Source organism: Musa acuminata, chromosome BXJ1-8, assembly GCF_036884655.1.
Source record: "Musa acuminata AAA Group cultivar baxijiao chromosome BXJ1-8, Cavendish_Baxijiao_AAA, whole genome shotgun sequence".
Taxonomy (NCBI): domain Eukaryota; kingdom Viridiplantae; phylum Streptophyta; class Magnoliopsida; order Zingiberales; family Musaceae; genus Musa; species Musa acuminata.
The window spans coordinates 48608767-48622884 of record NC_088334.1 but is presented as its reverse complement, the minus strand read 5'-3'; the positions used below and the strand labels follow the sequence as shown (position 1 = coordinate 48622884).

The following is a 14118-nucleotide window of genomic DNA, read 5'->3' as shown; positions in this document are numbered from 1 at the left end:
CGCAAGTATCTTAGATTTAAGACCTGTCAATATGCTCCATGCTGAGGTTAAACTGATTAAGGTCTACATGTAGCTATCATAGAGTTGAATCAGGCTGCAATCTGGTTGCGGAGTTACAGAAGGTTCATCAACTAATGATGCTAGAACTCGCTGTGAAGGCAAAGTGAGAAGAACATTTAACATCTTGTTCTACTATATCATCAGATTTATAGGCTGCTAACTGATATCATGGTCTCATGCCAGTCATCTTCCCAATATGGAACACACCACAAGAAGCAAACAGTCTACTTGATGTAGTAAGGGAGGTCAAGGACATAGAGGAGGAAGTACGCCCAGATGACGCCGGAGACGCCCCCGAAGAAGAATCCTCCGGTGAACTGCGCCCATCCCTCCGCCGTCTGCAGCTTGTCCGCCTCCTTCTTCCTGCCGGTCAGCGTCAACGTGGGCGCGGTCGACGGCTCGCCCTCCTTGAACGACGCGACGCCATACATGGTGAGGCAGACGCTCAGAATCACGACGAGGCCGGCGGCGGCGAGCGAACCCGCCGCGCCGGCGTACTCCGTGTTGCGCAGGGGTCCGGCCTTGACGAACGGGCCGACGAGCAGGTAGCCGTGCGCCAGGCCGACCTCGACGCCCCGCAGCAGCGGACTCACGGCGGTGCGGTAGGCCGGCAGGTTGGAGAGGTACCACGCCACCAGCGGACTGGAGGTCACCGGCGTCTCCAGGCTCCCTATGAATGGGTCACCATTGATGGGCTGAATCACTTGGTACGTTGGCTGCCATGAACTCGGAAGCAACACGAAGACATGAATCATCTGCTGTTGCATGCAAATCACTGACCAAATCTACAGATCACGTTCCTCACCTTCTCTGCCTGGATGGCTCTAACTGTGAGGGAAGGCTTCCTTCTGGATTGCAAATCTCTCAATGGTGTTCGTGAGATGCCTTTGGGGATCAACAGACACCTGCTACTGGAAGAGAGCAGGGAGCTCTTCAACTGGCTGGCCATGGGAGAGATGGAGGCTGTGGCCATCCTGCACCAGCTCTTCTTCTACCACAGGAACAGAGATGGAAATGGAGAATACCTTAATGGTTTCTGGAAGGCGATCACTTAGCTCTGAGGTGTCGAAATTTGTGTTCCTCGTTCCATGGACGGAGTCCCAATCCTATCCTTATCTCAGATCCAGATTGCGGTGGACAGTAAGACATAAGCGTTTAAGGAGGAAACCAAAGGGAAATCATACCACGTCCTTAAATACTTTTATCTATGTCGTGGGCCAAGTTGTGTTTGTATCCAACTGCCAACTCACGGATCTATATGTCTCTAGCTGACAACCACGAATTATGTCGCGATCGAGTACGAAATAACGCTGCACACAAGTGCGAAACGGCGCCCAAATATCGCTATTGTCCGAAAACCTATTGGAGCCCACAGGGAGCGACCATGTTTAGCCTCCACGTCTTCGCCCAAACGACACCTCCAGCACATCGTACCACGGGCCCCGTTACCATGGAACGCAGAAGTAGAATTCCTTTCGAGAGTTTCGAAGATTCGATCACGACCGCCTCGCAATGGGTGTCGAGAAAGATGGGAAGGAGGGGAGATCGCTTCGATCGATGGTAATACTGTGATCTTTCGATAGCACGGAAAGGGAGGAGATGGAGGATAGAGAGGCGGAGGTTCCACCTCTCAAGTTTGGCATGGTGGCGGAGGAAATCTACCGCTCGGGATTCCCCACAGCCACCGATTTCGGCTCCTTGGAAGAACTGATTATCCGAACCAGGTGTTTTTACTGTCCCTTTTATTTCTTTCCTTTGTTTTGGACCGACGGCGACGTGGTTGATGCTATTGAAATGGGGGATTTGGCTGCAGGTTCTTGTGCCTGGAGCCTCACCCGGAGAATATAATTCGCTTCCCTGGATTCGTCTGTTCCTGTTCGGAATCGAAGGTAGCAATGTAAGCATTTTCTTTGTGCTTCTAATGTAATTATGTCTAGAAATCGTTCCCTTGTCAATTTGATCTGGAAATTCTTTTGAATGTTTGTGGTTGATGCACCTTTTTCACTTTCTTTCTTAAATTTCTGGATTTTTATATAAACGCATATCAATTTTCAATCTTGTCATCATTAGTAGAATTTGTGTCAATATTTTAAGCCTTTGTGCAATTATAAGGTTGGGTAAGGTTAAACTCTGTAATGAGGAGCCAGTACATCGCAAGCCTTTTCTTCAATATATTGAGGAATTCTTCTGAGAAATAAATTTTTGGATAATGTGGGTGTTCTTTACATATTCTAGTTTTGTAATGTAATGCTGAAAAACTCTCTTGATACAGAAAGTTTTGGATAATTTGATTGTTCTTTTATTAATCCTACATTTGTAGGAATGGGGAAAACCAATGACTAGCAAGTTAATAGAGTAGTCAGTTAATTTGTTCTTTTTAGTTGTTGGTAAATAAAGTCAGAAAATTATAGCACTTGAGTTTTATTTTTGAAGGTGATAAAACTATAGAAACGAATGATAATTATTTCTTTTAGTTGTTGGCAAATAAAGTCACAGAAGCTTATAGCACATGAGTTTTATTTTTAAAGGTAGATAAATCTATAGAATATAATGGTAATTAGTTCTTTTAGTTGTTGGTAAATAAAGTCATAGGAACTTATAGCAGATGACTTTTTGCTTTTAAAGTTAGATATAACCTATGGAAATTAGTTGTTGGTAAATAAAGTCATAGGAACTTATAGCAGATGACTTTTTGTTTTTGAAGTTAGATATAACCTATGGAATCCAATGATAATTAGTTCTTTTAGTTGTTGGTAAAGGAAGTCATAGAACCTTATAGCACTTGTGTTGTTTCTAAAGGTAGATAAACCTATCGATCTAATGATAATTAATTCTTTTTAGTTGTTGGTAAGTAAAGTCATAGAAACTTATAGCACATGAGTTTTGTCTTTAAAGGTAGATAAACCTGTAGAATCTAATCTTCTTTTAGTTGCTGGTGAATAAACTAATAGAAACTTATAGCACATGAGTTTTGCTCTCAAAGGAAGATAAACCTGTAGAATCTAATCTTCTTTTAGTTGCTGGTGAATAAACTAATAGAAACTTATAGCACATGAGTTTTGCTCTCAAAGAAAGATAAACCTATGGAATCTAATGATAATTAGTTCTTTTTGTTGTTGGTAAATAAACTAATAGAAACTTATAGCACATGAGTTTTGTTTTTAATATATAAACCTATAGAATCTAATGATAATTAGTTCCTTTTAGTTGTTGGTAAATGAAGTAGAAACTTATAGCACGAGTTTCGGTTTTAAAGGTAGATAAACCTATAGAATCTAACGAATGATAATTAGTTCTTTTCAGTTGTTGGTAAGTGAAGTCATAGAAACTTATAGCACTGGAGTTTTGTTTTTAAAGGTAGACAAACCTATAGAATCTAATGAATGATCATTAGTTTGTTTCAGTAGTTTGGTAAATAAATCATAGAAATTTATAGCACCTGTGTTTTGTTTTTAAAGGTAGATAAACCTATAGAATCTAATGACAATTAGTTTGTTTTAGATGTTGGTAAATGAAGTCATAGAATCTTATAGCGCATGAGTTTTGTTTTCAAAGGTAGATAAAACTTTTAGTTGTTGGTAAATAAAGTCATAGAACCTTATAGCACATAAGTTTTGTTTTAAAAGGTATATAAACCTGTAGAATCTATTGATTTCCAGGCCATTCATGATTGAAGTTATCTTCTTGTTTGCGACTCGGTTATATGGGAAAGTTCAATATCTTAAGACTCCTAAGTAGGACATGCGTCTCAAAATTTTATCAAATTGGATCTGTTTGGGCTAGTAGATCTCTCTTTCTCTCTCTATCTATCTATCTCTAAGGCCACTTTTTTTTATGTGCGAGAAGAATTAGGATTTCTGATTCTAGGTGAGTTGGAATCTTGAAGACCAGATTGGATACCTCTTATGACATCAGTTCTTGTTTCCAGTATTTAGCCATCTGGTAAGGCAGAACCTGTATTAGCCACGGTTTACTGTCGATGCTACTGCACATACTTTGTCCTTTATATGCTTAACTCTACCGCATTTTAGGAAACCGTGTTTGAGCATACTGGCAATACTCGTTTTATGTTTGATGTAGTGCAAAATAAAATAGAAAACAACCCTCTTTTTAGATGAATCTCCTTTATAATGATCATAATTCTCCATAATATGATATATGATAATATCTCATATTTCTTGATACACGGTACCAATATTCTGCATCTGCAGGAACCGGAAATTGACAAGGGGTTGGGTTTGACACGTAGATAATCCGACGTCCCGTCCCGTCCATCACTGATTTGATGACTCGAGTCTAACTAGGCAGCTAACCTCTGGTGAAGCGTGCTTTATAAACACGTCCCTTCGGTTCGCCGAGAAGCCATCCCACCTCTCGTAGAGTAAGTCATGTCTTAAAAGTGCGTTACGAATCTCCTCCGTTGGCGACCGCACCGAGGGGCAAAAGGCCTCGTCGTCTCCCAGTCCGGGGGCAGTCTCGTCAATTCGTAATAACAGTCACCGACGCGTTTCGGCACTTCATTGGCCAAGTCTATCAGGGACGGTCCTCGGTACCGGACACGTGATCACCTCCGGGTTTGAGCAGGACTCCCGATTGCGTTATCCACGTTGACCCACTTCTCTCGCCTAATTGTAGGTTCCGGGGCCCATCAGAATCATCGAGTAAATCGCACCAGCCCGTGTGAGTTAAGTACATGGCTGATTAGATGATTGACCAATGTACTTAGCTGTTTTGGGTAGTAGAGAAGAACATGAGTGAGAGACACGTACGGTAATCACCCATAGAATGTGTTTTATCCTTCTTTAATTAATCCCTTAAAAAGAGAACACTTACCCACAAATGTCGTCATTTATTACCAATTGCTTTCTGTTATAAATATAATACGTTTATTTAAGGTGGACCCACGTTAGAGGCGTCGTCCCACAGCTTTGTCCAATAACAAGGCAGCAGGCGTTAGGATAAGTCCTTGTACGGTTTTAAATAAAGAATAAAAAAAAAAGAAAAGAAATGGAGGGGTTTGTTCTTACCGTCGCCGCTTCTTTGGTCGAACGGGTGGTGACGAGCAGAGTGGGACGCATACGGAGTTAGCCACATTCCTCTCCCGCTTTTGAGCTGTTGGTGTTCGTCGCCTCCAGAAGCTTCTCGGCACTCTCGATCGTTCCGACCCACTTGTTTATCCTTCGTCTTCCTCACTCCCGATCGTTAGGCTCCGTTCATGCTTCCTTCGTCGTCTCCATCGATCTTGATCCAGATGGTTTCTTCCGTTCCTTCTCTCTCTCTCTCTCTCTCTCTCTCTCTCTCTCTCTCTCTCTCGTCTTTGGATTTCGTTCGCCTCGTTCCGATCGGGGAAGATTGCTCATGCTAAAGAAGAGAAAGAGATCAAACTGTTTCGTTCTTGATTCTTGTTAGTGTTTTCTTGATCTCCTTTTCTTGGGCATGTGTGGATTTTGGGTTGCGAGCTCGAGTCTTCTCCTGATATGCATCTTGTTGTGTCTCGTTGATAGTGGATTCCCTGATTCTTTTTGTTTTCTGTTCCCTTTCCGATTCTTAGTTCCTCGTTTTTGTTGTTGCGTTCTTGATCTGTCGACAATTCTTCTTCCTGATACCTCTCCTTTTTCTTCCTTATTTCGAATCCTATCGCTGCCACGAACCCAAAAAAAATCGTGCTGTCATTGTTTCTTGCTTCTATTGTTCTTGGGATTTTGTGGATTTTGGGTTGCTCGATAGAGTCTTCCTTGTGTTGATGATTCGTTTGGGTCTTGTTTTCGCTGGTGATGATCTATCTCTGATCCTTTTTCTCTTTTTCTTATTTCGAATTTCTATGCTTTGTTGTTTTTGGTTCTCGAAGAAGCGTGATGTTTGGTTGTACGAGGGTTTGCAAGATTCGAACTATTTGAAGCGGATGGATCTTTGTCGAGGTGGGGTGGTTTGCGACTTCTCTTTCTTTCTTCTTCCTTGTGTTATGATTTATGATCATCAGACCAATCAAATGTAAGGTACATATTTGTGGATTTGTCTGGTGATCGTAATGTTGATATGGGCTTGGCAGATAATGGGGTCGGTTTGTTTGCATGAGCGTGGTTTGGTTGACAATGAGAGAGAGCACGCGGGTCCATGACCCTTGCCAGCTTCCATGGTTGTGTACTAGCGTGCTCCTTCTGGTTGTCAACCCAAGATCACCATTCTAAGTTTCTCCTCCTCCTTGCCCGTGGAGTTCTTGACCCGATACGTATATATATTTATGGTTGCTTCATCCTTTACATATTCTTAAATCGATTCTCTGCTCTTTCTTTTGGTCTATTTAGTTGTGTTTAATCACTTAATCATACTGTGTTGAGCTAAGGAATTTTAAGTTGGGGTAAACATTGAAATCTATTCGACGACCTATTTCATTGTTGATGCATGATGAGTCTTGAGTTACTTTGTAAGGATTGATTGGAACAACAGGGATCATTTTGGCCACAATATATTTACATGCTAGTAATTTTGTATTTGTATGTCTTCCACTTTCAGGCATAATCTCATCAACGATGGTATGCTGCTTATTAATGTGTTCTTCCTTTCTTCTTGTTGGTTTATTATTTCTATCATGGGTACTCAAACGACTCAGAAATTACATACTCTATTGATTGGAACAACAGAGATCATTTTGGCCACAATGACATGCTAGTAATTTTGTATTTGTATTTGTCTTCCACTATCAGGCATGGTATGCTACTTATTGATGTGTTCTTCCCTTCTTCTTGTTGGTTTATTATTTCTATCATGGGTATTGAAACAACTGAGAAATTACATACTCTATTGATCGGAACAACAGGGACTATTTTGGCCACAGGATATATATTGCTTTACATACTAGCAATTTTGTACTTGTATTTGTCTTCCACTTTCAGGTTTAATCTAAACAATGATGGTATGCTATGTATTCTTCGTTTCTACCTGTTGATTTATTAATTCTTTCATTTGTCATGGGTGCTCAAAGAATCGAGAATGATATCCTCTACTGTCTCATAAAAAATGCCTAGCTTCGGTTGAGGATTATTTGTCATTTTGGCTCGATGCGTTTTTGCTGTATATTAATTAGATAAGATCTAGATATAGCCCATTCTTCCTCTAGAATAGATGCCTTAGGCAGTTGGAGTGTAGTGGCCAAACAAACACTCCATCTCATAATACCATTAAGATGATTTATTTTAAATGATTCAAGACCAGCAATGGAAAAGCAAAAGAAGTTGATACTTTTTCTATCTGTATTATTAAACAGTTGTCTTGTATGAGCATATAAAAGAAAAAGATGAATGACAAGGAAAGCAAGATAATGCCCTTGTAGAGGAAGTAAGGCTAACAAGGCAACATTGTTGCTGAGCTTGGGTATCCATGCTCGATATTACAGCCAGTGTTGTCCCGCAGATGCTATACCTAATGTTGAAGTAATATGAATTTGGTATTTGATTTCTGTACATCCTTTCTAGGTCTTGTCGGTTATAAAATTGAGAACATGAATAGTGAAGATACGGCTGATGTTTTATCTCTTCTTTCAAGTATTCAAATGAAGATACTTATTCTGTACTTTTACATGTTGCTGTAGGTTTGCTTTCTCAGAGTTACTATTCAAATAACCCATATGCTGATCATACAACAAACTGTTAGTTCTACATAAACTGGGGGGTAATAGCTTTGTTTGGCATTTAGACAGCTAACTGTTGGCATCAAGAACTTTGGTGGGCATACACATTAAATTTTTGAACGGGAAATCTGAGGTTGATTAGAGTCAGTTGAGTGAAGTCAGCAACTGCAATTTTAAGACTTTCGAGGAGTCACTATGAGTATATAACGGGATATATGGCATTTGATGTTAAAACATAAAAAAGAAGCCCATGACTCATGCTGGTCATTGAAGTTATGTGTCGATGCTTTTCTGTATGTGCATTAAACTTGGTGACTAGATATGTTGTTTTGGAAAATATATGTTGTTTTCTTGGGAGGAACTTGCAGGATGATCATTGATAGATAGGGCCTGCACCAGAAATTTTGTGTTTCGGAGAGATGAATGATAATTTATATCTTTAAGGTAAAGTTCAAATCAAGTCCTATCGACTGCCCTTGGTCATTGATACTTACGAAGTTTTTATTTCAACATGAACGGGTTTGGTCATTTCTCCATTTGACAGACAAGGATTTGATCGTTTGTTACAACAACCTTTGATTTATAAGGAAGGTGCAGAAGGCAGAGTTGGAATTCTGCTTTACTGTTCATGTAAGGTTACTAATGTTACAACATTAGGAACTCCAGTTCTGTGGCACAGGAAGGTGAGTTCGATGGATGATTCATTCATTTAGCAAACTGCTCGTTGATTCCATGGCGTTTGTTGAGATCAGGAATTAGTTGCTTTGGCAACCTTTGTTTGAGAGACTGCTTTGGCAACAGTCTGATTTCTCCCAAGTTTTGGATATATTAAGAGATATACGCTACATTATTGCAAGTTTTCTTTATATTTGTGATATGATTTCACTTGTATATGAGAGTGATCACCGTTCGCATTTCACTTGTGATGTATCTTTTTTATATTTGCGTATCGTGTTCTATAGATTTGTTCTCTTTGGCGCATGACGGGGAAGCTGGGTGACTGTTTCCAAAACTCTAGTGCTTTGGGGAACACGAAGCCTTTGGATGTCGGAGCCATATCTTTTGTTCTAAATCACGTAGTGCACTCACTGAATTATGAGTTACAACATTAGTTAAAAGAATTGACCAGAGTTACAGCAAGCACCTAGCCACGAACAAGACCACCCCCAACTTCTCAATCATAACATGGAAGGAAATGGAAAAAAATGAATAATGATAAATGAGAATAAACATTATGGAAAGTTAGACAGGGATGAAGAATGAATTGGAAAACATAAAACTAGTGTAACAAAATTCATTTACTACAAGAAAAATCAAACGCAGTAAATGTCACTGGATTGGATGAACAAAGTAAAACTAAATGTTCAAATCTCCAGCTGCATTTCAGAAAAAATAAAACCAGGCTTCCTTCCATGAGAAACAATAATAAGTTAGGCCTGAACAAGCTATGATTTAAAGTTATCAAGTGCTATAAGAAAACATTAAAAATACTTCCCCGATCTTTTGGAACTTGTCTGACGAACCCTGCCAAATAGTAAAATTTTGCACGTTTGAACTTCCACCATAGCTTACATATATATAGGTAGTGACATCCTGGCCTTTGGTTAAGAATTAAATGATTCCTTTGTCCTTTCATTATTTGAAGCTCCAGATGTCCTGCAATACCTAGATTCAAGTATTTGGATGGAGGTCTAGCAGCATCATTCCCAGACATTAAAGCAATGCACTTCAATATAAATCATAAATCATCACATTTTGAAATTCTAACTGCCAAAAAAAACTCTTAAATTCACAACCTAAAATGGAACCAAGGTATTTGAGGATGATTATTGGTCAAAAAGGCTATGCTATAATTCTAACTCGATACTAACAATATATTATGCCTTTTGGTCAATAACAAACCCTACAAACCCTACTCTATTGCCCCTTTTGGTCAATAACTAAAGTGAGAAATAATATATTTTCAAGCATCAAGGCCATCTTTCAAACTTCCATTTAAAATTTTTTCCCTTTTTTTACGGTTTTCATTCCAATCATCTAAATTCTAAAACCAGTTCGTGTTCCCTACTTTCTCCTGACTTTGTAAATATTCAGGTTTTTCCAGGAATCAAAAAGAATATTACAATCCGAATCCTATACATGATCCAACTAGACCTACTCCATTAATAGTCTATGGCGATCTTAATCTTCTCAATTATCAGCAATGATACCTCTACCTCAAAATTCAACAACGTGCACTTATTATAGCAAGAAGTGAACTTCACAGATAATCTGTAACATAAACTCCACGTTTGTATAACCTATAAAATAAAATACACATTTGCACCTACACATAATGGCCTTACTTGTTTCATGTTGAACAACAAAATTAAGCCTTCGTTTGCAACTACTATATGGATCTCCTTTCACATCACTGTGCAAGTAAAGATCAAAGGATTGGGTCAAAGTTAGGTCTAGCTGAATCCAGGATAAGCCACGAGTCTGAATCTAAACCTCTTTTAATCTTCTGTTTTTGAAGCATTTTTTAGGGGGACTCTTTTGTTATTCTTTACACAATGTATTTACACAATGCGGATACATCGAATCAGCCATTCTTCAAGTTTAGGAAGGAATCTTAACACGACTTCAACAATCTGGATTGAAAAAAAAAAGGTATTGTTAAGTCTTTTGTATTCAACTTTTAAAATGAACTATGTGATCACTGAGTTTGTTTAGGACATTTGGCCTAGATAACTCATTGCCTACCTATGCATTTATTTCATCATCATGCCTTTAATAAAGATGATTAAAACTAAGATTCATATGCCTAAGATCAATATTAGCAGCTGTTATGGCAGTGGAAAACACTAGATTGGTATAACAGGATTACCAAAATTTGCAATATAGTTGAAATAAAAAAATTAAGTCAAAATTATAAAACGCACGATACCTAGCTTTTGCAAATCTTTTACGCAGACAATTTTGTCCGCAAAAGCAAAATCAGTGACAGTAATGTTATGGACTTAGCTGGTTTTGTCTAAGTCGTGCGGCTCCCTTACGTGTCCGTCCACAAAGGTCAGCCTCCCCGAAGTCTCTCATGGTCCCTTAGGACATACAAAAGAGAAAACGGGTTAGAAAAAACACCTCACTAAGGATCCACAAGCAAACATTTCCGAAAATACTTCATAGACAATGCAAATTACGAACAGACTTTACAAGCTCTGAACAATTACACAACAAAGGATTAAAATGATCCACTATAGACGAAAAATCTCTCACCAGTGTCCACATGACACAACATTTATTTATAAGCCTAAAGTGGCCACTAAACCCCACTAAAATGAGACTATAAAGCTTTCGACCGTCCCTCTACATGTTGTGTAAAGCATGAACATACCAAAAGACACGGACATACATAAGCATTACATCAAACATCCTATTTAGAAATTTGTCTATGATAGTAAGGAGATAAATGTGAGCCAGCACACAAGGAATCAGTCCTAGACTGACAATTCTTATGAATAAAAGCTCAATCAGACATATACATAAAGGTCATGAACTGAACCTAGGTGACCTAGTCTAGTGTTCTAGCTCGTTCTCAATTATATCGTCATCAACAATGACCATCACATGCACACAATGTGCATTATGGCAGAGGCAGGTCAACTTCTAACCACAGCAACAATATTAGCAAGGTCGCATCCCTGCTCCAAATGATGCATCATAGACCTTTCCCTTCTCACCAACCATTATTTGGGATGTAGTGACAACAGTGACCATTTCACCAACATGTTAAGTTCCATGTTAATAGCTTCTTAGCCGCCTCATCACCCTTGAACTCATCTTATCTCAGAGTTTCAATCTCACATCAAAGAATATCATTATCTCCAAGGACAGTTGGCAGCCTTGCCATTTGATAACTCAGTTTAAGATGTTATTCAACTATTGGAGATGTAAAAACCCGCAAAAGTTATTTGTTTCATAAAAGGTGGGGAAAACCTACAATGCACTATTAGATTAGTTATTAGACAATAATGTCTACGTTGAACAGTTAGATAATTCCTATGATCCAAAATTTCTTTTCTATGACAATAATGTCTACGCTGAACAGTTGGGTTTTTGGCTTTTGGTACTGTAATCTAAAGTTACTATCTAAGATATCCAAATAAGCAAGATCCAAGGTCAAAGCACACATAGGTAAATACATCAAAGAAGAAACAACACAATCAAAATGGTTATGCATTTGAAAAACATGTACTTGCACATTAATCCTCGAGACTTGTAATGTTATATAATCTGTAAACAATCCATTTGTTCGGCATTGCCTGTATTTGTTTGTCATGTGTGTATTTTGCAAATTGAACAAAGCTAATTATTTAATTACAATTGTCAAATTCAATGAAAAGGTTATGAAAGTAAAAAATAGATTAGTAAGACTATAACAATAAACAAAATCCTTGACTTCAGGAATGGTTAAGTCAAAACTTGTAGCAAGGATGATAATATGAACAAAGCCAACGTTCAAAGCTGCTAAAATATATATCTGCGCCAGGTAGACCTGATTGGGATGATTGGGTTTGAAACTTCTTGTGTTGAAGTTCAACAAAATATGTCTTGCCGCTCTCTTAGTCCTTCCTTCCTTCCATCGAAATGTCCATACAAAAGTATGCATAATCTCTTTATATAGACAAACAAAAAAAATAGATGGATCTGGGTTTTCCTCACTCAATATAAGCATCACTGTTGGTGCTTTCTGCAAATGGACTTGAATCTTTTTAATTTTATGATAATGTAGTTTGATAACATGACTAAGACAATAACCACCATCTAACCTGGTAGAAAACAGCATCCCAGTATTCCCGAGGTAGCATAAACATATCAATTGTGGCTCTCCAATTTATAACCAAAGGCAGAAATTCATAATAGACAACCTTAAACCTTTGCCAGCTTTCTTTCTTCAAAATATCTTACACTGTGAATAAGAATATTCATAACTAGTAATACAATATATCAGTTCTTGGTTCTATCTATCACAATCGAAGAACAAATGCATCATTAAGGAAACCATACCGTCACCAACAAGACTAAGCTCAGAGGACTAATACCAGAATGTAAATATCTGTAATAAAACAAATCTTTTTTGTTCCATACTTACCACCGAATCTTCTAAAGTTACATGTCATTCATGAAATATCAACTAGATATGATGACAATAATTTGCACTGTTTACCTAACTCAGACATTCCTTAGCCTAAGACACCACAATACAAACTCAACGGAAGAACAATACGTGTTAGAGCGAACGAGGAAACTATCACTAACAAGACTGATCTCCAGGAGATAAAACCAGCACGTAAGATGGACCTATTCTTTGTCGTTCTTTTGATGAGTTTTCCTAATTCTTAACACAAACATAACTGAAGAAAACGAACAACAACATGAATAAGAGGGAGCTAAAGAATTAAGCGTGAATCGATCAAAACGTACCAAGGAAGAAAAAGAGGGCGAGCAGGAGAAGCTGCCTTGTGAGGCGACCGCGTGTGACAACGAGAAGGAGCACGCTAGTGCACAACCATGACCGCCGCCATAGCTTGCGAACCGGCGTGCTCTCTCTCGTTGTCAACCAACGACGCCCACGCAAGAACGCTGGAACCCACAAATCTCATCATCTGCCAAGTCGATCCCAAACCAACATCCATCAGAAAAATCCACATACATACAGCTTCCATATTCTTGACCCTATGACGATCGTCATAGGAGAAGATGAAGAAGAAAAGAAAACTTACAATCCACAGCCTTAACGCATGCGATCTGTAAACTTGGAGTTCCATCGACCCAAGATTCTTTGGAAACCCTCAAACCACCAAAAAAGATTCCTCATGAAATGGAATCCGGAAAAGGAAGATAAAGAAACAAGAATCCGAGACCCAAAATTAACAAAGAGACAAGAGAGAGCGTTCGATCAAATTCCAAAGATCAACAACCCGTACACCCTAAGATCAAGCAAACCGGTTCAAGAACGAAAACCCTTACGGGATCCAACCGAACACGCAGAACTTCCAGATCTCAACCACCCAATCCCAAAAAGAAGACGACAAAGATGAGAAATCACCGATCGAAACCAAGAGAGAAGCCGAAGAAAGATGGAGCGGAGAGATCGAGAGAGAGGAGAAGCTTTCGGAAACCAAGAAAGCAACAGAGCTGTTGACGAGATCTCTCGGTTTGCTTCCGCTCGCTCATCTCCGCCTTCCTTTAAAAGAAGGGTTCGGAGAATAAACAAAATTTGTCGCCAATAATATATATATAACAGTAAATGAAAGGACAACAAAACGGCGTGCAAACCGTTTTATCGCCGATTGCTTGTACGCCCGTTTGAATCATCTCCTGCACCGTTTTCCAGTCCCTGAAGGGCCACTCACGCACACACCCCTGCGTTCTCGAATGGGCCCCGA

General features: G+C 39.1%; 1 protein-coding gene and 3 long non-coding RNA genes across 5 annotated transcripts; 2 read left to right on the top strand and 2 right to left on the bottom strand.

Moving 5' to 3' along the window:
* Window positions 1-164: 164 nt before the first annotated feature.
* On the bottom strand, window positions 165-1181 carry LOC135588445 (photosystem I reaction center subunit XI, chloroplastic-like). The gene is made up of 2 exons (XM_065080579.1): window positions 866-1181; window positions 165-776 (listed from the first exon to the last, which is right to left on the bottom strand). Exons 1-2 carry the CDS (start codon window positions 1031-1033, stop codon window positions 285-287), a joined length of 660 nt encoding a protein of 219 aa, XP_064936651.1. The 5' UTR covers window positions 1034-1181; the 3' UTR covers window positions 165-284.
* A 164-nt stretch (window positions 1182-1345) lies between these two features.
* LOC135588447 (uncharacterized) lies at window positions 1346-2115 on the top strand. The gene is made up of 2 exons (XR_010476267.1): window positions 1346-1784; window positions 1874-2115. It is a non-coding gene; the product is annotated as an uncharacterized LOC135588447 (long non-coding RNA).
* Window positions 2116-2743: 628 nt separating this feature from the next.
* On the top strand, window positions 2744-8606 carry LOC135588448 (uncharacterized). The gene is made up of 2 exons (XR_010476268.1): window positions 2744-8131; window positions 8232-8606. It is a non-coding gene; the product is annotated as an uncharacterized LOC135588448 (long non-coding RNA).
* A 277-nt stretch (window positions 8607-8883) lies between these two features.
* Window positions 8884-13923, bottom strand: LOC108953515 (uncharacterized). 2 transcript variants are annotated; one of them, XR_010476265.1, is made up of 3 exons: window positions 13453-13923; window positions 13154-13335; window positions 8884-10770 (listed from the first exon to the last, which is right to left on the bottom strand). It is a non-coding gene; the product is annotated as an uncharacterized LOC108953515 (long non-coding RNA). The 2 variants fall into 2 exon arrangements; XR_010476266.1 differs by lacking the exon at window positions 8884-10770 and adding an exon at window positions 10777-12638.
* Window positions 13924-14118: the final 195 nt, after the last annotated feature.